This window comes from Haemorhous mexicanus, chromosome 2, assembly GCF_027477595.1.
Source record: "Haemorhous mexicanus isolate bHaeMex1 chromosome 2, bHaeMex1.pri, whole genome shotgun sequence".
NCBI classification, from domain to species: Eukaryota; Metazoa; Chordata; class Aves; order Passeriformes; family Fringillidae; genus Haemorhous; species Haemorhous mexicanus.
In genome coordinates this window covers 95,347,091-95,369,162 of record NC_082342.1, presented here as the reverse complement: position 1 = coordinate 95,369,162, position 22,072 = coordinate 95,347,091, and the positions used below count along the sequence as shown (strand labels likewise).

At 37.4% G+C, this 22,072-nt stretch overlaps 2 protein-coding genes across 7 annotated transcripts in view; one reads left to right on the top strand and one right to left on the bottom strand.

Annotated features, from left to right (window-relative positions):
- EDAR (ectodysplasin A receptor) overlaps positions 1–13,505 on the top strand; it is a 73,636-nt gene extending 60,131 nt beyond the window's left edge. For 2 of the 5 annotated variants that reach the window (XM_059839612.1, XM_059839607.1), the window contains exons 6-12: positions 3,989–4,075; positions 5,201–5,344; positions 5,457–5,531; positions 5,836–5,908; positions 6,647–6,806; positions 9,576–9,636; positions 10,992–13,505. In XM_059839612.1, the coding sequence (XP_059695595.1) occupies positions 3,989–4,075; positions 5,201–5,344; positions 5,457–5,531; positions 5,836–5,908; positions 6,647–6,806; positions 9,576–9,636; positions 10,992–11,311 (920 nt within the window). In that variant the 3' untranslated portion in view covers positions 11,312–13,505. The remainder of the gene's footprint in view (positions 1–3,988; positions 4,076–5,200; positions 5,345–5,456; positions 5,532–5,835; positions 5,909–6,646; positions 6,807–9,575; positions 9,637–10,991) is intronic. The other 3 variants (XM_059839611.1, XM_059839608.1, XM_059839609.1) reach the window with 3 other exon arrangements.
- Positions 13,506–17,741: 4,236 nt separating this feature from the next.
- Positions 17,742–22,072, bottom strand: part of CCDC138 (coiled-coil domain containing 138) — a 33,085-nt gene continuing 28,754 nt past the window's right edge. For both annotated transcript variants that reach the window (XM_059839606.1, XM_059839605.1), the window contains exons 14-15: positions 19,881–20,019; positions 17,742–18,827 (exon numbers count right to left, since the gene is read on the bottom strand). In XM_059839606.1, the coding sequence (XP_059695589.1) occupies positions 18,656–18,827; positions 19,881–20,019 (311 nt within the window). In that variant the 3' untranslated portion in view covers positions 17,742–18,655. The remainder of the gene's footprint in view (positions 18,828–19,880; positions 20,020–22,072) is intronic.

Genomic DNA, 22,072 nt, shown 5'->3' with positions numbered 1-22,072 from the left:
ATCCAGTTTTAACTTTGTCAGCCTTAAACTGTCTACTTTTATTGAATATCAACTCAGTATAATTTCTTTTTCATCTCATATTTCAGACTGATAGTTACTTATTTGCATGTGTGCTTTATGCTACTTCAGCCTATAAAAGAGTCTCAGTGATGGCACTCACAGCCCATCTGTGCCATTCACAGCTGGACTATGCCTGGGAGAGGAGGGATGCACCAGGAGAAAGCAAGCTGCACTCAAGAGTGCCAAATAGATACCATATAGACACCAGGTTTTTAAAATGTGTCTTATTTTATGACACTCTGACAGCCTGTTGTGTACAGACTCTGGGGATTTTTATAACATGTTATTAAATATTAAATTGACTCACAAAAATCTGTTGCTGGTTGTGAGCAGCAGTCCTTTGAATGTACCAGTGAGCTGATACCCACAGCAACAGATGTCAGGGGCACATATGGTCTCCTACTGCACCAGATTTTATTCACTCACAAACACTTGCAAGGGGGCATGGTGGTAAAACCTCCTTTCCCTGTGCCCTCCCCCTCCTCCTCTCATAAATCTGGTAGTTTTTTTTGTTACTTCTCATTGTAAGTTCTGTCTAAAGGTACAAAACCAACTGGAATAGTCTGTTACATTAAGCAGAAAGGTTCATTGAAACAACAACAAAAAAGTATTTTATTGCCCAACATTTGTTTCCTGAAAGAACAAAAGGCAGCTGCATGGTAATTTAAGTTAAAGCTATCTTTTGAGTTAAAATCCCCAAACATTCAAAAGTGAATACAGATTCAATTGTTCTTTTAAACAATAAGTATGGAGCATTTTTTTTATTGTTTAGACTCCAAGAAAGTTACAAATAAATCACAATTTTTTGGAAAAAAAACATCTATAATGCAAAAGCTGACCAACCACCAGTGATCAACTTCTTTCCTAATTTCTTTATCACATTCCTACAGTATTACATACAGGTGTCTAGGAATATAAGCCACTCTTTTGCACAGCTATATTACAGCCATCAGTCTTTATTTAAAAAATAGAGTTGCTTCCATATGGTGTTCTATAACACCTCAGGATGCCTCTGCCTGAGCTATATCTAAGTCTTTATAGATTATGTGTCATCTGTATTGGAAGCAGAGTTAATAATGTGATTGGGATGCAAAACTGGATGTACACAGGAACAACTGATGTTGCGGTCTTGGTGTGATGCTGACAGGGAAAAAGCAGCAGCTATGAGTTGTTTTTTACTCATACAAAAGGGATATAAACTGAAATTCAACAGAAGGTGGCAGCTTGGTTCCTCTTGTAGTGCAGGTGCACGAATTGGCTTTCTTCTAAGCCACATCTAAAGAAAAACTTTGGCTCATAATGGATATGCCAAATTATTAAATTTGACAGTAGGCTTAAAATATGTGTAACGGCTTACTCCCTCCCAGGCATGTGTGAAAGGCCACCACAGTCCAGTGCCAGCCTTGACTTTGCCATGCCAGCACTAGGGAACAAAGGAGGTGGCTCCGTTCCCGTGTGAGGACATTGTGCCTCACATGGGAGCAGAAGGCTCAGGGCAGGGCTGAAGGCTCTCCCTGCTGTGCACACGAGAGGGGTCTGCTGTCCAGTGTGGGCACGGTGTGGGCAGCACGCCCTGCCCTGATGTGGGGTGGAGCTGGGTGAAGTGTGACGATGATGCTGAATGAAGAGTGGTGACCTTCCTCCTTACCCTTCCTGTGCTAATTGCTGCTGCCTGACTTCCCACTTTGAAAGGATCTGCTTCCTTTCACAAACGGGTGGAAAACATGAAGTCAACAATACCAAGAGAATGAAAGATTATTAGGCAGAAATACTTCAATGACTTCATGTTTCAAGTGAAAGAAAAGAGAAGCAAGTTTACTAAAACTCACTTGGGGAGATGAGCTGAAGCTTGTTAGCTAAACTCCAGGCAGACAAAGCAGCACAGCTTGCCTGTGCTCACTGAGGGGCAGTGTCAGAGAAGCTATTGTTGACTTGTTGCAGCTTGCAAGGACCATGCAGAATTCCAATTGGCTGTAACTGGATTTGCCAGGGGGGCTGCAAGAATAGACATAAGCCTGGTGTCTGTGCATGCACATGAAGGAAAGTATCAGGCCACAGCACTGGCCCTTTGCTAAATTTCCTCTGTTGTCCATCATCGATGAGTAAGCACTGAGGTCATGACCAAGGATGATTCACTTCAGTTTTGTGAAGAATTGCTGAAAATTTTACAAATTACCTGTCTTTAATATCCACTACATGCAGATGACAGCTTCATTTACTGATCCCTAGATAGTCTTACTGCATTGCAGTTTCTGGAGCTCATAACTAATTCTTCTTAGAAAGAAATCTGTCACAGAGAAAGGACCAGAGGCAAGACTTATTACATAAGTCTTAGCCTTCATTTGCAAAATACAAAATCTGAATTAATAAACTAATATATTTAAAACCTAATGAAAACCCTTATTCAGTTTGAAAAATACCAATTATGAGTCAATCCATTTCCTTCCAACAAATGATATTTGAAAGGAGTTTTATGATTGTTAGAGAAAATTTCTTTTGAAGACAGCTGCAACTCATACTTTGCAGCCTCTTTAGGTGTACATTTCTCATTCACAACATGCAGATAAGTTTTATTTTAGATAGTACTTTTTTTTTCTTTAAAAAAACAAAATCTCTTCATTTGAAGAATGTGCATATTGCTTTGTTCTTAATCATAGAACATTTCTCAGACCATTCCAGACCATTCTTGATTTCTTGTCCAGTTTACCTGATGATTTGATTTGTTTGAGTATTTACTTGGTCAAAAGAAGGGCACAGTGAGCTCTCATCTACTCTAGTTGCCAAACCAGCTTGTGGAACAATGTGCTGTGCACACCTTACCAGATGACTGGGACAGCTATTTGCCTTTAAGACTGCTGAATTGAATTATCACTGGACTTTTTCCACAGACAACTAATACAAAGCAGGAGGAATTTCATTCTTCCTCCAAGACAAAATTATTTTCAGGATCTGTTGATAGTAGCTGTTTGCATTACATACTAACCAATGGCAATAAAGTTCATTTGAGAAGGAAGATAACATTTACTCCCAACCCTAATATTTTTGTTCTGGTTTAGAATACTGTAAACAGCTTTATTCCAAATAATATGTACTATTGATTGCTATTGTCAAAATATGTTATTTTATTACTTGGTTTAATGTTTTGAAAACTTGGTGCATGACACCAAGTGAAAGACTAACTTTAACCTTGACTGTTGAATTTAGACCTGGAAACTCCTATTGGACAATCTCATCCCTCTGATAGGATGAAGTTTTCCTATAACTTCTTCATTTATTGTTTTAGTGAATTTTCACTCTCCCCAGACTATAGATTTGGACTGACAGGAGATCATAAGACACATACTGCCCAGTTACATTATAGGAAATTCTAAAATTCCCTTTTATGACAGTACAGCTCCATGGAACAGAAAAGCAATTAGCACCATCATTTGTCACCTTCCCTGGGTTTTGCTGTGGAGTCATGAGGGTTTGCATACCACTTTACAGTGATGCTGCTAGTGGGGGTTGCTTGTGAGATGCACTAGTTTGATGAATCTACCAGCTAAGTCTCAGTCTGCAGTTGCAAATACTGGAGTGGGTTGTAAACCATGTGAGTAATCAGCTGGACCCTGAAATACTCTCTGCTACCCAGGACAGATCCATAACTTGGGAATCTATGTTAACAGTTGGCTTTTTCTTCTGAGTTCATCTCTGTTCAGGAGCTTGACTTTCACTCCTTCTGGACAGTGTGCACAAATATGGTCTGTAACCCAACTTTCAGTGTATCAGTAACACATTTTGGGATTAGGGACATCTCAAAGAACAAGTAGTTCTTAATAAATGGGAATGCAACCAAGCCAAGTAAAGGCTCTCTGTCCTTGAGCCAACCTATTCCTTTGACTGGACAAAGTAACAAGGGAATTTTATGGCATTTTTGTTTATATTGCAGGTGCAGGCTCTAACTCTGGCATTTCAGCAATTTTCCCAAGCACCTCTGGTACGAGCACTTTCTCACCTTACCAGCATGCTCACAAAGGTAAGAATGCACTTTTTGTGAGGGTTAATTTAGCAGCTCTTTGTTTTCAAAAGGGCATCAACAAAGTGCAACCAAACTGAAAATATCTGTTGCTATTTTCATTGTCACTATTTCCAGATTTCTAGAACTGCTATTAGAAATAATTCAGAATTTGTTTTTGTTTCTCAATTAATCAACACCGCTGAATGTAAGAAGGATTTGAGCTGTACCCAGTGATGCCAGCAATAAATTTAGCTCATTATTTGTAGCTTTACAAAAATAGCACTCTGCCTCAGCAAAGCTTAGCTTAGAATGGTGAAAATAACTTCATGCACAAATATGGTCAGTCTCTTACTGAAGTAAAATAAACTGTTCTCCAGCACAATCATTTGGCTTTTAAAATTTTTGAACCTGAGAAGACCGAATGGGAAAGATGCAGTTAATAAGGTACTGACAATGCTGTTCTTGGTATTGTCTGAAAACATGACTGTTAGGATCACATTTTCAGAGAAATTAAAGCTTTCATGCCTTTTAGCATGTCTGTAATTTTCTGCATCCTTTCACACCTTTTCAATTCTAGCCTTTCACATCCAAGTTTTCTTTCTGAATATCTTTTCACCTAGCTTATTTTAAATTCACCTCTAGCCATTCTGTTTTTTAAGTTTCTGTTAGAAAAACATCCATTTTTCTACATGTGCATTGTGTTCTCCTTTTAACTAATAGCTTTTGAGGCAGCCACAGTAATCAACAGTCATTTTAGCTCTTATTCCCTTTGTATATTTACTGGTTTTTGTCTTGTCAACGCTGATTCCAAGAATGCAGTGCTACTAAAGCTTCTACTCTTGCTTATGTACAGCTTCCCATATAAAAACATGATTTTCTACATCTTTGTATCTGATAAATCATACCATCAAATATTCTTAATGAATACTACTAACTGGTTTATGCATAAATATCAAAATTTTGAGAAGTTTTTAATTAACTTGCCTTTGAGACACAATACTAAGTTTTTCAATGTTTTACAAGCAACCAAGACTCAGATCAACTAAAGGATTATGCAAACTACATGTAGAGCAGACTGCAAAGTGTTAACTAGTCTCTGATCCTAAGAGTTGCCCCTTCATTTATTTTTTTTTTTCATTCCAGCAGATCTTTCAGGACAAGGACATCTGGCTACAGCTCTTATAATTGCTATGTCTACTATCTTCATAATGGCTATTGCCATTGTCCTCATCATCATGTTTTACATTGTAAAAACAAAGCCATCTGCTCAAGGTAATTGTTCAGCAGGTAAAATCTTAGTTGCAAATGCTGTTTTAGAATTTAGAATATTCTATTCTATTAGAATATTCTATTTTAGAGTTATTCTGAGAATAATTTGTGTTATATTTGTATATTCTAGCCTGTTGCAAGAGCCACTCAGTAAAAAACGTCGAAGCTCAGGCTAGCACTCAAGAAGAGAAGAAAGAAGTGCAAGGTACAAGTTGTTTTAGTTTTGCTTTTTCTATCTAAGACAACACTGGGTTTAAATATTCCTAATACTTTTTTCTTAACTACAGTTTCTCCTTTGGAGTATATAAAACCCTCATCAGTTTACTGAAGAATTGCCTATACTAGTTTTTTGTGCTTCCAGAATGTCACTTAATCCTCTGATAGCAATTAAAAATATAGCAGAGAGATATATTTTGTCAGTAGGGTTGCCAGCAGAACTAGCTCCTGACACAAAGCACTGGTTTGGAAACTTATTGCCAATTTAAACTTCTGTAATTGTTGTTCTACAGATAATGTTGTGATATTCTCTGAGAAAGAAGAGTTTGAAAAACTTACAGCAACTCCAGCTAAGGCTGTCAAAAGGTGGGTAAAAGATAAATATATTGCCAGTTTCACTGAAATAAAGGAAGGCACATGGTCATCATTCATCCTGGCACAGTGGAACACATAAACACATTTGATGGGTATGCTGGCAAGTTGCTGCAGCAGGGCAAAGACCAGTTGCCTTAGCAGACTCTTCCCCTCTGGTTTCTAAGAGATGATAAGAGACGTCGTGAAGAAACACCTGTGTCCTCCCCATTCCCTCTGTGAATCAACTCTTCATCAACTCTTTGGCCTCCATCTCCTCTTCTGAGAGGTTAATTTCTGGGACCTGAGTGCAGCTCTCACTCACATGGCCTTACTGAGGTTCCCCTTCCCTTCTAGGCAGGAAGAGTAAAATCAGCTGCTACAGGCCTTAAGGAAACCCCTTGTCCCTAGCATCGTCTGCGTGGCATGGTGTGGTAGTTTTCCTCATCTTGTCTCTGCCCAGCAGCCAAACATGCCTGGGTAACATTATTAGGGTGGGCTAAACACTGTCCTCAGTTGGAAAGTCCCTCTGTGAAAGGATTCTTGCAAGCTACCTGTGACTGTGTGGCCTGGCGGGTGTTGCATGTACACACTGGGATGGTGAAGGCCATTACAGTCACGGGACTACAGAGGAAAGGCATTTTAAAACATGGAAAACACTTTTATTTCATTACTCTCAGGAAGCAAAAAGAGGAAGAGTGGAGTCAACCCATGAGAGGCTTGACTAAGATAACCATATCCTTCATTTTCCAGTGAAAACGATGCCTCTTCTGAGAATGAACGACTTTTAAGCCGGAGTATGGATAGTGATGAAGAAGCTGCAGTTGACAAGCAAGGGACTCCAGAGAGATGCTTGTTATCTTTAGTGCATTTGGCCAGAGATAAATCTTCTACAAGCAATAAATCAACTGGGGTAAGGCTACCTTGAGATTTAAAAATTGAGAGCCTTTTTCTACTTTTTTTTAAAGAAAAAAATATATGAACTATCAACCCCCCAAAATGCATAGTAGGGTTGATCAGACTGATTTACAAGAGCTTCTCCAGACAAATTTGTTATAGAATCTCCTTTGCATAATGACATATATGCATATGTATAGTGTTCAGGGGTAGAAATAAATTTTTCTACAAGACTAATTAATTTGCTTTTTTGAGTATTATATTTTATAGCTTCAAGAAAGAAAACACCCATATAACAGCAATCCCCTGTCATAGCTAATGCTAAGACAGTAAAATAATGAAGCAGGTTGGATTTGGATGACAGCAGGACATCTGAGTACCTTGACCCAGCTGCATTGGTATTTCCACAGTATAGATTTCTCAATGATATCTGGTGTTGTGCTTGGTTTCCATGTGGAATTTTGAAAAACAAACACATAGTTTGAAGGTGATTCCTGAGCTCTGAAGGACACTGTAATCCACTGTTTTGCTGTGGAAGGCCTTTGCTTCTTCCTGCTGAGCATGTACTGCTCAGGGCTTTTTATCTCACTTGGAGTATTTTAAGGCACAGTTAAGGCCACACCTCACCCACACAACCTTTCAGTTTGTGTTAACATCAAACTACCCTTAAAAAGAAGGTATCTGCTCTTGATTTTTTTAGTTTTTCTAATTTATTTTAAAATGCCTATAGCTAGGTCCAAATCATGTCATTAATATCAAACACTGGATATAGTTTAAGAAAAAATAGGTTTGAAAATGCATCTTTTCATGTTTGCATGTTTTAAATTATTGGGAGAATCAGCTCAAAATTTCTAAAACACACCACTTTTCAACTGAGATCAGACACACAAAATCTCAACACAAGATGAACAGTTTTGTAGTTGTAGATATTTATGGCCATCTGAAAATAACTTACTATTTCAATGCTCACACTTTAAAGTTTGGGTTTTTGAGGTCTCTCTAAATATCCAACTTAATGATACTTCTGTAAGCACTGGCTTGAAATAGGATAATGGACTTTGGGTAGTCATGAAATCAGAATATTTCATAAGAAGCAGGTTACCTTCAAAAGGCCCTATATCATAGATACATTCTCCAGAGTGGTTTAGATAGATAGCTCATAGGTGCACCTAAAGCATGGACTGCTTCTTCCAGACTTGTTCTAACACATCCTCATGGACTAAGGACTGCTGACAAGGCTGAAGACAAACTTTTCAATGAAAGAGCAGATTGCATCAAGATTCGCCACTCTATACCTAAGATGTCACAATTAAGCCAGTTGCCAGAAGTTAGAAAAGCAGTAATTTTCTTCAGATTGGGAATTAAGAAGCATTACTAGCACAGGAAAGAGTATTCAGAGCAGTTGGACAAGGATAAAGAAAATTAGAGGCTTGCTATTAACCAAGTTTTCTTCTTAGTTATAACAAAACCCATTTGCAATGAGCTGCCACACAGAGGATCATCAGGTTAAACATTTCCTATTTGCTTTCAGCTTAAGGTTTAAAACCCCCCATCTTCTGGCTCTGGTAAAAAGAGTGTCTTGCATAATTCTTCAAGGAATTGCTCAACCTGCTTCTTTACCCTAGAAGTGGAGGGAGAATGAAACAGTTTTCTTAGGAGGAGTTTTAAGAAACCCCATTAAATTTCCTAGTTTCAAGGCTCTGAAACAGGCAATCCAAGCCTACAATGGCAACAGGACTGACTAAGCCCAGGCAAATTTCAGGAGGCAGAAGTGAGCGAGGCTCCGTGCCTGCACTGCGCTGCCCGCGGCACGGCGCGCTCGCACTGCGCCCGCCAGACGCGCTCCCGCTGGAGCGGCCACGCTGCGCTCTCCAGCTGCAATTCCATCAATCCACGTCACTGGTGCACCTTGACCTTCGCTGCCCAAATAAAGTGAGGGAAATCTTGCCACAAGATGAAGTACTGAAAGCAGAGCTTTTATCCAAGCCTCGTTTGCAGTGAAAAGTGACAAATTTGTGGCGATAATGCTAGAGTCCTGTCAAAAAGACAGCTTTTCAGCTTTTCTAATGAGAGCTGGCTCAGGGAAGAAAATTTCAGTCCCTGAGAGCTCATGACATTTTGACACTTGTTTTCACTCCACATCCAATCCAAAGAATATTTTGAGAATATTTTGCTAAATGAAACTATATAAAAGTGTCCATTTTTAGCTTGAAAAATGACAGGTTTTCAGTCTTGTTTCTTTCTTGTCAAAAGTGACTAGATCCCCCTGGAGCTCAAAATTTTCCTCTCCAAAACTTCACTTTGTTTTTTTTTCTTAATCTATCTGTAAAATATTTCAGTTAATTAGTAATGTACTAAGCAGGTCTATGTCAAGAGACAGAAAGGAAGAGCCCCTCCTCTACAGTCCTCTTAGATTATTGGAAGAAGGCAATTTCAGTCTGAATTTAATTCCCTGTATTCTGACTTGGTTTACCTAGACATCCCTACATTCATCATTGCATATATGGTACTGGATTTGTCCTCATTCTCAGGAGTTGGAGCAGAAAAGTACTTGCTCTCAAAAAAAGTATAGAAGTTGAAATGAAAGATCTCTAGCAGTGGTAATATGTTTATGCTTCATGGAGTAATTGCTGTGTCATTTTCTTTGAGTCTTCAAAAGGGACCCTTGAAGACACTGTGTGATAACCCCATGAAATTGAGAGGTCCCAGAGACTTTCCACTGCTGTCTGCTAATTGTTTAATCTTGTAACTGAAAAATTAATGAAGTAAATCTCTTCTCATTTAGATTCAAAGTCGAAGGAAAAAGATACTTGACGTGTATGCTAATGTATGTGACGTTGCAGAAGGTGAGTGTACAATTTGCACCTAGGTTAAAATATGAAATCAGATCACAAGCATTTGCTATAAAGTAAGAAAGGCCTCTGGCTATCTATGGAAAATAGTTCCAAACCAGGGAAGGCACTCTGTAGGCAGATTTGTATTCACTTGCCAGGAACCCTGTGGTCAGCTCTGACCCCAGAGCTGTCCAGGCTGGCCTTGGGCTGGAGCAGGCCATGGCTTCTCTCCAGGCACGTGCATGGCCTTCCTTCCTGTGGAGAGCAGGAAGAGTTGTGGTGGGCTGTGCTGGGACACACAGACCAAGGTGCAGAGAAGCAGTTTTGCATTCCCCATCTAGAGGAAATCTGTAGGTCTTTCTTTAGATAACAGATTTTAAAAGGTTCCAAATATGAAAGTGTGATTTGGGGAGGGCCAGGACTGAGGGTAAGACGCAAGTCTCAACCTACTCTGCTTCTCTAAATTCTGTCCCACATCTCACAACAAAATGTGGAGTTTCCAGGCTGTGTTTTGACCCTGCTTAGCACTTGACTACCTGAACTGTTTTAGCAGGATGTTCAAATTAAGTTCCCTGCAGAACAGGAGATGTGACTGCATTAACTTTCCACAGACACACACTTTGTGGACATGTTTATGAGTATGCTGTAATTCAGGGAGCTCTGTCTCCCATCAGATTTCTGATGGGTAAGAAGCAAGAAAACTACAGAAGCAAAAGTCTGGTTTGGGAAAAATGCTGTAGCTGGTTCTCTCCTCTGTTTTCTGAACATGAATACATAGAAAATATGTCCAGGAGAAAATAGCCTTTTCCCCACAGGATGAATGTTAAATCCTCCCTAGAGATTCATTATAGTAATGACAGTTAAGCAGGGACTTTTATGCTTGCATCTGGCATCTTTGCTTCACCTCACTTCTCACTTTCCTACAAGGGCAACTTTCAATTACAGATATGTTTCAGCAGCTGCTGGTGACAGTCTCAGGGAAGGGTCAAATCTCTCTCTGGAGCTCAAACACTGAGCCTGATGTGTAGAAGTTTATTAATGGGCCTGCTCACTAGGGACATAGTTGCAATATACTTTTCTTAACAGCTCGTAAATTGTCAAAGGAAAGGGCAGAGCCATGGGAACTCATACAACCTATCTATTACTTCTTTTCCAGGCAGCTTTTTACCCTAATTATGATATCCTACTGTCATTATGAAGAATTAATTTGGTAATATGCAGTAGTAACTTTGGACCTAGACATAATCATGTACAATCAATTAAAAGATTTTAGCTGTATTCAATGCTAACAGTGTAATCTGTTGTACTTTAATAAATATCAAGATCTGTACCCAGAGCCACCTGACAATCCCCCCCTCCCTTTGCAGGTCTGAGCCCTACAGAGCTGCCATTTGACTGCCTGGAGAAGACCAGCCGAATGCTCAGCTCCACCTACAACACAGAGAAGGCCATAGTGAAAACGTGGCGTCACCTGGCCGAGAGCTTCGGGCTGAAGCGGGATGAGATCGGCGGCATGACAGACGGCATGCAGCTGTTCGACCGCATCAGCACGGCGGGCTACAGCATCCCAGAACTGCTCACCAAACTGGTGCAAATCGAGCGATTGGATGCTGTGGAATCCTTGTGTGCAGACATTCTGGAGTGGGCACAAGCAATGCCGGCTCCTGAACCAGCAGGGACATCCTGACATGCCTGCCTGGGGCCTGCACCTCCACATCACAAGTGTGATCCCAGTAAGCACTGCATCAAAGACTTTGGACTAAAGACCATTGATGCTTCGCCTACAGAATTGCTCACCATAGCCAATGGGAAGCTCTTCTCTTTGACTTCTAAAAGTGAAGTAGCACATCTACCAAATCGAGAGCAGAAATTTCCCAAGAAGCTTGGCATGAAACATGTCATTAAACAAAATGATCATGTTAAAAAGTTACTGATAATTAGCAGAGACACAAACATCCATTTTGTAGTCTGTGTATGAGCAGGAGGGCAAATAACCCTTCAGGAAAGGCATTGAATTGTTCTCTGAAAATAATCGTGTCTCATAGGGCTTCATTCAGTGGTTCAATGATTTAACAGTGACAGTCATAAGCAGTCCCACAGCTAGAGCATCAATTAATACACATTAGGCACATACATTTCTATCTGCTCCAACCAGTTTCATTTTCTACACTTATTATGGGTTTGTTGAATCTAGAATTATGTGCATAGGTGTATATGCACAGTCCTCAGATTGACTAACTATGCTACATGGAAAAAGAGTCACCATAACTTACAGATTGAAGTGCTTCAAAATAATCTACATCCTGCACTTAAATTGGTCCAATCTGACATTTCAGATATTATAAATTCAAACTGCTGACTTGCTGAGGATAAGCTGGTTAGTAAGTGGGCAGTAAAAGTGGGCAGTTACTCTTGCAAGTGGAGAGCAAAATCTTCTTTACTGTTAAGAAAAAAGCAAAACCAGATTGTCCACTACCATTAAAAATGTACTTTTTCAATAGTGACATCTATATATCAAATTATATTTAAGCCAGAGGAATTCCAGACAACACATGTGGTCCACATGTGACACAAAGAGCAAAAAGAGTAGATTTCCTTAGAGACTCTTGAAATGTGGAGGAAAAAGTGGTTTTTATGCTGTACTCTTGCAAGCCTAGACCATGAGCACAGAATCCACCAGTGACATTAAACTCATCTGGAAGGTAATTACTGTGAGTTTGTGAAGTACAAAAATTAACCTAATTTGGTTTTCTTTTAACTAATGTCTGATTTTCACCATTAAAATTTATCTAAAATTCATTCAGACCACAGGTCAGTGCCTCTTACCAAATCTATTTGCCTAATTTATAGCCAAAATAGTGATGATTGATTTTACCAACTGCAACTTCTAAATTAAGAGATGTGCCAATTACAAAAATTACTTCTTAAATTCCAAAATGCGCAACTGAACAAAATGCTATAAAAAATATTTACTATTACCCAGAATTTAACAACCAGTATTCCATCACTTAGTAATTAGATCTTATTTATGATAGTATCATAATTGTGCACAACATTTATTATCACCCTTTAACATCTATATTTAGTATTGTTTCAGCACTTGATTTGTATATCAGGGGAAGTAAATACTGCAGCATAAAACCTATCCCTCTCATTATTCTTTTTCTACCCTTTCATAACATACTCTTCATTAATCTGCATATGCCAGATTTGATGAGATTTTAACTCTTCTTTCAATGATGCAGCATGCTGCATTTATTTGAAATTTAACTAGCTGATTGATGTTGAATTTAGGTGTGAAATTCTTGTCTTGAAATCAATGACAAATTCATACAGATTTCAACAGGCTTCAATAAGATTTCTAGATCTGTTTACAGCTCAGCAATCTTCAACATGGTCCTCAAGACCATGAATTTTCAGGTTTTACTATTGCTACTAGAATGAAAAAAAAAAAAAAAACAAACCAAAAGGGAAAGAAAGGAAAAAAAGCATCAAGATTCAATTTTTCTTGTGCCAGTGTGTAACTACAGTGTTATTCAGTGGACTGCCTCCTATGTTTTATATGCCATTTAAAACAACACATCACATATTTGTTAAAAAGAAGACAAAGAAGATACAGGAATCTTCTTTTTATGTTTATTGGGCCATGAAAAGTTAGGGTTTTGAAACTGATGGTGCCAATGCGAACACAGACTATTTATGTTATTTTATTTAGTATACAGTATTTTTATTGTTATACAAGAGATGTACAGGATTGAAAAAAGAATCCTGTAGGTCTTGCCAAAGCTTACTTTCTAATAACTTTGTTTAATGCTGTATATATAACTTATTATATTGTAAAATATGAACATAAAATATACTAATAAAAGAAAGAGGTCAAACACAGTTGTGTTAGCCATTTCTTTGATTAAATAGAACATTGCCTTATAAATCTGTAATTAAATAGGTTGGCCAAGGGCTGGCAGGCACATTCTTGTGGTGTGGGAGTGTCTTAGTAACACACATGGAGCAATCTCTGCATTCCTGTAGGATACTGCTGCTCTGCATCACTTAGGAAACTCAAAGCAGAAACCATTTTGTCAAGAGAATTTGTATTCAGTATTTCACCTTGAAGGTAATGTGAAAATGCCAAGCCCCTTGCAATTCCTCAGAGAATCTGTAAGTTTTTATCTCTGTACTGAGAACTCTGCAGACTCTGAGACTGGTGAGTAATGTCACACTAACAGTACCCTCATTAGCATGTCTTCATTCTGCATTTCTGAATTAGCACTACTACACAACATTACCAGAAATCTTAACTGGCTGCTTTCATTTCACGACAGGATAATTGTGTACATGCAGTCTTAGGCTGCACGGGTGGGACCACCAGAAGAACTGCAAGCTTCTGTAAAAAAAAAACCAAAAAAACCCCAGAGCACCAAGTTGGATTTCCCCCAGACTGAACTACTTACTACCTTGTAGAACTTTCCTCACCTTATCCCAGCTTCCTAGCCTGACCAATGTTGTCCCAGTTTTTTTCTTAGAGAAGCTTGCTGGGCTTTGCAGACTTTCTCTGATTTCAGATTGCAACCAGGGACTGTCCTCTACCTAGTGTTCAGTATCTGATGGTCCCAGACTGATGACATAAATAAAAAGAAGAGAGGTAAGCTGGGCTGAAAAGGGTAGGTGCTAGCTTTGCAGTATATAGCCACAGCTGAATGCCTTTGTATTCTATAATTTGGGATAATTAATAATATTCACATTATTCATGAACAAAGAATAATATGCATAAATGCCCAGCAGTATGGGTTGGGTTATAAACTGAAAAGGCATGCCAGTTCCATTTCTCCCTGTCAAACTCTAAGCTTCAGACAGTTCAGCAGTCCTTCTTTCCATTAGGGAAGGTGCAATTATGAGAAAAATTCCTACTGTTGCAAGTGAAAATCATTACCCATAGGTACCTCAATGATTCCTGTATTCAGAAGTCACTCTTCTGCAAGCAAGCTCTATACTTGTCTTGATAATAAAAAGAAAAATTGAGCCCATGCCCTCATTATATATGGAAGAGGCTTCCTAGTGCACATTTCACTAAATATATTAATATAAACAGAGCAAGAATGGACTGTCTCAGGCTATATCTAGTTCTAGATGCATGATATTGCATATATATTCTATCCCCACATCCAATAAAGTGCTTTTGATTATTTACTGTGATGTGATTTATAATGCATAGCACTTGTTACCTCAGGCATTAATTCATCACTATCAACTACTCTTCAAGGACAGAAAAATGTTGATTCCTTTTTGCACTGTTCTGTGAAACTAGACTGCCTGAATACTTAGGGAAGAATGGTAAGAAGCCTTTGTATGCACTGCTGCAGAAGGCATCAGTGATTAGCTACATCAGTGATTAGTTACACAGGGCACACACAGGCATCTCATTTGTTCATCCGCTTTATTTTAAAAAGGAGATTTTTTTATTAATTGAGGCTGCTATAATAACAAGCTTGTATAAGGATTCAAGTTAGTATAGCAAGACAATTCAGGAATTATTTTCCAACTTAATCTGCCACATAGAAGTAAACAAAAAATCAGGAGGAGGTAGTGCTGAAGACTGATTAGTACAAAGACAACTGAATCAGGAAGGAAATAGAGTTCAGCATCTGCTTCTGAAATTCAGTCTTGGTGTGCAAGAGTGCTGTGAAAAAAAATCCTCCTCACACTTCAGCAGAGAGGAGGAGAAATCAAGCAGACATCCAACTGCTACTCTGTGGCTTCAAAGGATCATAAACTGAGAAAATATGTTTAATTGCATTTCTTATATAAATAACTCTTGAATCCACACACTAGAATATTGCTTCTTCTGAAGCAAAAAACCAGTCTGGCAACACTAGTTATCTGCAACCTTCTTCAAAAGCCTGCTACTTTTCCAAAAAGCCGATGTGTGGGTGGGATATTATGCTCCTGTTTGAAACTCTACTGTATTATACTTTTTTTTTCTGCCTGAGGCTGGAAAGATTATCTTTACATTTTTTTTCTCTATAATTAACTGTACTAAGGATGCCATTTTTGGACCTGAAGATGATCTTAAAGTAAACTAATTAGTAGGAATGTTTTTTGTGCTGACCTTTCAACTATTGCTAGCAGTACCCTGGCCACTGAATTTGCAGCCCTAGCTTGGGTACATCTATCAGAGCCATTACTTACCATTAAGCTGCAGTGATCAGAGACATGTTACACTCAGGGAGATATTCCTTGGGTCCATCTAAATATGCTTGAGTAATGGGCTCAAAGAGAAGTGGTTTCTGGGGAAAATATATATATGGCTTCTCAGATCTCTTTTCATCCGTTAACTCTCTTAGTGTGACTTTAGAGATCAGAATGTCTTATTATGTCTTACATTTCAACTCAGGATGACTCAAAAAAAAAGTACCTACAAGCAAGCAAACAGAAAGTGATTTTGTTCAAAGCTGTCTCTTCCAGTAGTAATAAGGTAGTCATAAATACACTTGCTTTCAAACTTATGCAAAAAACATAGGTCTAATAAACAAGGATATTCCTAACCATGGTCAGGAGATGGCATTCAAGGGTTTCATCAGCCCAAGAGAAAGATGGATAGTGGTGGTTTTGATACAACACTCTACAAGAGTCAGTGTAACACATAAAGGTGCCTTTGCCCATCACAGGGCTCTTCAGGGGTGTGGAACAGGCAGGATCTCAATGCTGCACAGCACTATTACTTTTACAATAATTTCTGTGAGTTTTAAAAATGTGTGAGCATTAAATCATTCAGAGGAACACAAGGGGTCACTGCTCTGCCACTGTAGTCCCTTTAACCATTTGGAAAGTGGAAGATTACCAAATTGTTTCATAGATCAAAATTTCCAACTTTCTGTACTACATTTAAATACATTACCCTGAAGATAAATGCTTTTTATCAGATCATCAATCTCCAAAGCCATATAAGTTTTAGGTGAAAAATTCAGTATGTAATTAAAGGATTCAGTGTAACAGCTCTGAATTATGAGCTCTACTTACAGCTCCTTTTAAATCTGGTCTGGTAAGTTAAATCATATATTTTAGACATTGATGCTGACCATGAATAGAAGTTCTTCAAAATATGTTGCCTTCGGCATACCTTCACCTTCCAGGTAAATTTATCTGCTACAAGAAATCTTTCCCTGTTATATATATCAAATTCAGCTATATAACATTAGAAAGAGATGCAAGTCAGTCATGCTCAGGAGAATGGGAAAATAACAGTGAAATCCCACTTTGAGACCTTTTATCAGCTGGTGAAAGTCACAAATATGAAGAAACAGAGCACAGCTGTGCAGGCTGGATAATGTTAGCCTACTTTATTTAGCTATGCCAAGCTTTTGCAAATATAACTGTCCTGTGCTCAGGGAACAATCTTTCTTACAGATTTGCTAAATGTAGGCTTTGTAGATGAGGTCTGAAAAATTTATCAATAGGAAACCTTTTATAAACAGCAAGAGTGATTACAAGTCTACAGTAGATGGGCCTGTAAGAAAAAAAAAGGGAAATTATTTTTCATCATATTTGGTAGTCTTTTCTGGTATGAAAACTCCAGCCAAAGGTACATGCAAGCTTTTGCACTGCTGGTGAATTTGACAGAAACCCAAAACTACTGATGAAGAAATACTTATTTCAAAATGTAATTTATTGTCAGAAAATTATTTTAGCTGTGATTAGTGTTATTTAAAAATTATCTAGAGTTGGTTTCCTGCCAAGAGAGTGCACAGTGCTTGCTCTCTCTTCTAGACATACTTGGTGCCAAATCTGGTGTAGTTTCCTTTCATAGAAAAGCTTGTTAGAAATGTTGCTAGAAAATTATTCGCTAGAAATTGCTAGAAAAATATTTGCAGTTAGAATTCAATTTCAAAGACCAGTTCAAATACTTCTGCTAAAAAACAATACCACCACCACCACCATCACCACCAACCTTGCCCCCCCACCCAAAAAAAACAAACCAAACCAAAAAAACCTCAACCAACCAACCAAAACTCACCAAACCAAAACCAACCAACCAAAAAATGGCAAAAAATGAGAAATAAAATCTCTCTGAAGTTTTATACAGATGTCAGTGTTAGTCAGAGAAAGAAATACAGCAGATCTTTAAGCTTTAACTGCGTTTTCAATTTTATAAATACTTATTTTCAGTAATTACAGTACAAATCAGCAATGGAACACTAACTTCAATTTTTAGAAGTATCCTATTTCCAATTTGTAAGAACTTCTAAACACTGAACTGTGGCAGACAAAATATTCATACTCAGAAAAGAAACGTGGGTACCGTGAAGATTGTATTGCAAATTAAAACAAAATACAGCAGAAACAACAAAAGAAAATAATATTATGCTACAGATTACTATTGCCAGACATTTTAAGAAATGCTTTTATTTACATTTGCAAAGATATTACCATCCAAAGTTTCAGTATACAAAGCAGGATAAAATACTAAATGTTACTTAAATACAGGAAAAGATCAAACAAACTCTAAGAAAATTCTGAAATCAAACCAACAAAATTTCTTATTCAATACATCTAGTTATATTAAATTAAAATCTAGTATTAATCATTAAAAGTGCAGGCTTATCAAAAGATAATCTGCTCAGCTACCTGTCTGCTACTTATCAACCATAAAATAAACTAAAGAATTTATAAAACTCTCTGAAGAGTCAAAAGTAACTAAGATTCATACCTGTAAGGAAAGACTGGTATTTCTGATCTGCTTACTCTAAGGATTCAATTGCTTACAATGCATGAGACATTTACAACAGCAGCATTATTTCACTTCTTTAGAAAATACTGAAGAAAGCCATCTAGCATATTACCAAGTTTTTCATTTTCCTTTTTATGAATGAGTGAAATGTAAACGAGAATCCACACAATATCCAGCAAACGGCACAGTACTGAGGTGCTGCTTAACATATTTATACAAATCAGGAAAAGAAACCCCTCCAAATTTCAAGTAACACGGGCAGCTGGTGTAAATTATACAGAACAATAACTGGATTGAAAGCTTGTGCTAGTGATTTGTGCTTAGACTGGAGTCAAGAGAGTTACTGCTCAAGAATTCCAAATTCAGCAGAATTGAATTGAGGTTTATACAGAGGAAGCTGTGACCTGGATCTACAGTTCTACGCAGTTCTTGGAACATTCGATGAAGACCAAACATTTCAAACAGCTTCTTATTGCTTCTGCAAGAGATTTTGAATAAAATAATTGTCAATTTAAAATGGAGAGGTTTTATATAAATGCTGAAGATGCTACAGAAAAATATTTTTAATGAAGTAAAATGTGCATTGAGTATTTCATATAATTATTCAATGTATGTTTCTAAGCATAAGGTTATCAATGCATGGTGAGAAAAAATTGGCAAAAAATTAACAAAAATTATCAGTTTTCTTGAATAAGTGATATGTATGCATAGTATAGTGAAAGCTCAAGGAAAGGGCTTTTCACTCATGTGAAATAAAAAAATTAGGATTTATGAGCCAATTTTACTTTGATTACTAAATGCCAGTTATAATTTTAGATTATTTTATAGGAAAATTCTTTTTCCTAGAGTTCAATTTTATTCCTTACAAGAAATGAAAACCTCAGTTTTGTCAACAGCTTTAAGTCCAATGTAAAAATTCCTTAGTTTAGGTATCCCCTTAAATGAAACAACCCCACTAAACAATGTGCCAGTGAAGTTTAGCAGCACACTACTATTGATATGATGGCCTTTGTTAGTATAAGGCAATAATCAGTAAGCAATTGGAACACAGTTTAAAAAGTTGAACATTCCCAAAAGGGCTCAATTGGCTCAAAATCTTAAATTTTTTGAAGGAAATGAAAACTGATGAAGCTTCAATGCAAGTCAAAGATAAGATTAAATTTGCAAAGGAGCTTACTACTAAGTATCTGAGTAAAACTGAAAGTCTAGGATTCTCTTCTAAGAATTCTAAGCATTTTTGTCACCAGCAGATGTAAGGAATAATTCCTCTTTAAGTCTACATTGTGAGGCTTTTTTCTAGTTTGTACTCTGCAAATTGAACTAGATTTATGCATTAATTGAGAAGCTTGTCTTAAAACTCTATGACAGAAACAATTTAAATTTAACTGCTACAATTAAAACTCCAGCATTGTATATGGTGGAAGGACTAAAGAGAAAAACAGAGATGAGTTTTTGGAAAAGAAAAAAGATAAAGGTCACCAAGTTCATTGACCTAATAATAGCTAACAGAATAAGGGTAATAAAGGATTACTTTATTCTGGAGAGTTTCTGCAGTATAACACAGAGCTTTTCCAAAACTGCAATATCAAGCTTAGAACTCTGAAGCAATACAGAGCAAGTCCGGAAGAAGGATTCATTACTGCAGGCTTCCAGGAAAGGCTGTAAGGAACCTGGAAAAGAAAATTATTTAAAAACTGTATCACAGAGTTCAGTGCAGAGGAAAGTATAACTGCTATTGATACCTCTAGAAGGCCTTAAATGCTTCTTGCTGTGCAATAATTACAACAACCAAATTCATGTTCTGCTGAACATGTGATGCAAAATTCAGGTAAAACTAGAAACTGAAAAAATGCAGGTTCCTAAGAGTTCTAACACTACTGATCCTTGAATTAAAGCAGTGTCTGTTTTCTTGAGAACAAAGGAAAACAGGAAACAGAATAATTTTAAACTCAAATAAAAAGATCTTACATTGAAAATGTTTATGCAATGCTCATTTATCATAGTTCTTTCCTTCAGTCCAAAGGAGGGGAACATTAAGCTGAGCAAAAAGACTCAGAAAGAAATATTTTAAACTGCTGCAGATCACATGGGCAGGGATAATACATATAAGAGATTGTGTGAGACATGAGAGTCTTTCATCATCAGCATACTGTCCCTGCACTCAGTTTCAAGAGAGTCAACACAGTAATTAAGAGGTAAAACTGAGATCTGTACAACAATTACACACAAAAACCCCTCCCTTAAAATAGTAGATGAGTTTTTATGTCACACTGAAAAGACTTTCCCTCTACCCTGTTTCTCAAAATATAGTAACTTCAAAATAAGGTTAAATCTGTTCTCTGGTTATTTCATTTTTGGTTCTCATATTACAGATTAATTCATAGCAAAAACATAAAGAAGTAACAATTTGTTTTTCCTTAAAATTAACAGACTTTCATACACCACAGGGCATTTGCATTATGAGAATACACATGCGAAGAAAATATTTTGATTGCATAATGTCAGAATATTTCATGTGTTCCACTTAATAAGAAACTGCAATATGCAAATTACAGCATAAACCAACAAACAAGACATTAAGAAAAATTCATATCCTGAATGCTGTAATTTATAAATAGGATGTCAAGATGTTTTTATCAGTACAAAGAGGGCTGGATGTACGTTTTGGTCAAAATTTTCCCTTTCCTCGTTCAAGGACATACAATTTATTAAATGTAACAAGTAACCTTGGAGTGAATTCAAGGTTTTAATTTATTTCTGAAGGTTTACTGATAAAAAAATCTGAAGAAATGCTATAGAAAACTGTTTGAAATGGGGCTTAAAAAAGAAATCAACCTGGCATTTAAAGTCAGCCCAAGAGCCTAGATAACTAATTTTCTGCACTGCGCATTTAGGCTGAACATTCAGTAAGGACCCGGTTATTCCTATTCCTACAAATGACCAAGTGCCACCTCTGATAAACAGGGAACTCTTGAGACTTGTGGGCCTTTCCTGGCTTATACCCTCAAATGAGAAGACTGAGAAACAGCAAATGCCTCTATCACAGATCAGAGAAACTACAGCTATATGTAATCTTCCCTCTTTTCAGCAGAGGCGCTTTTGCTCCTTTGATTTAAAATGCTGGATTCAACAGATGGAATCTACAACATACATAATGGAATGTGTGGATGGAAATCATACAGATGCAGGATAATAACAGAGTTTGGTAGCAAGAGGCCAACCTTGCAGCAAGAAAAAGCAACAACAACTGACGTTCTGTAAAGGTTGGAAAAGGCAGGCAGATGTTTTGTGGTTTGCATAGCTGAAGTATCCTCTGTTCTTTACCCAAAGCAATGCAAAACAACAATTAGTCAAAGAGATATGCATTAACAAGGCAATAAATCACTATCAATTAATTTGCTTTTCTGTTTACATCTACTTCTGTGTTTTTTGCATTCTTCCTACCATGTTTAATACACCTATGGTTTTATGCACATTGTCCTCTCTGCTTTAGTACCACCTCCAGTTACAATTTGCTGTCTCTAGATTGTAACAGTAATAAATATAAAACCAGAATGAAAGTAAAGTAGGAAAGAAAGCAGTAATCAGTGAAAAAAAGATAAGTAAAGATACTATTTCTCATTTTATTTTAGCTTATGGTCTTCAAGGCATACCACTTTCAATATTTTTTTCAGTATTCCTGTACTTTCTCTGCAGAAGGTATTATTTTTCAGAAATTGTCAT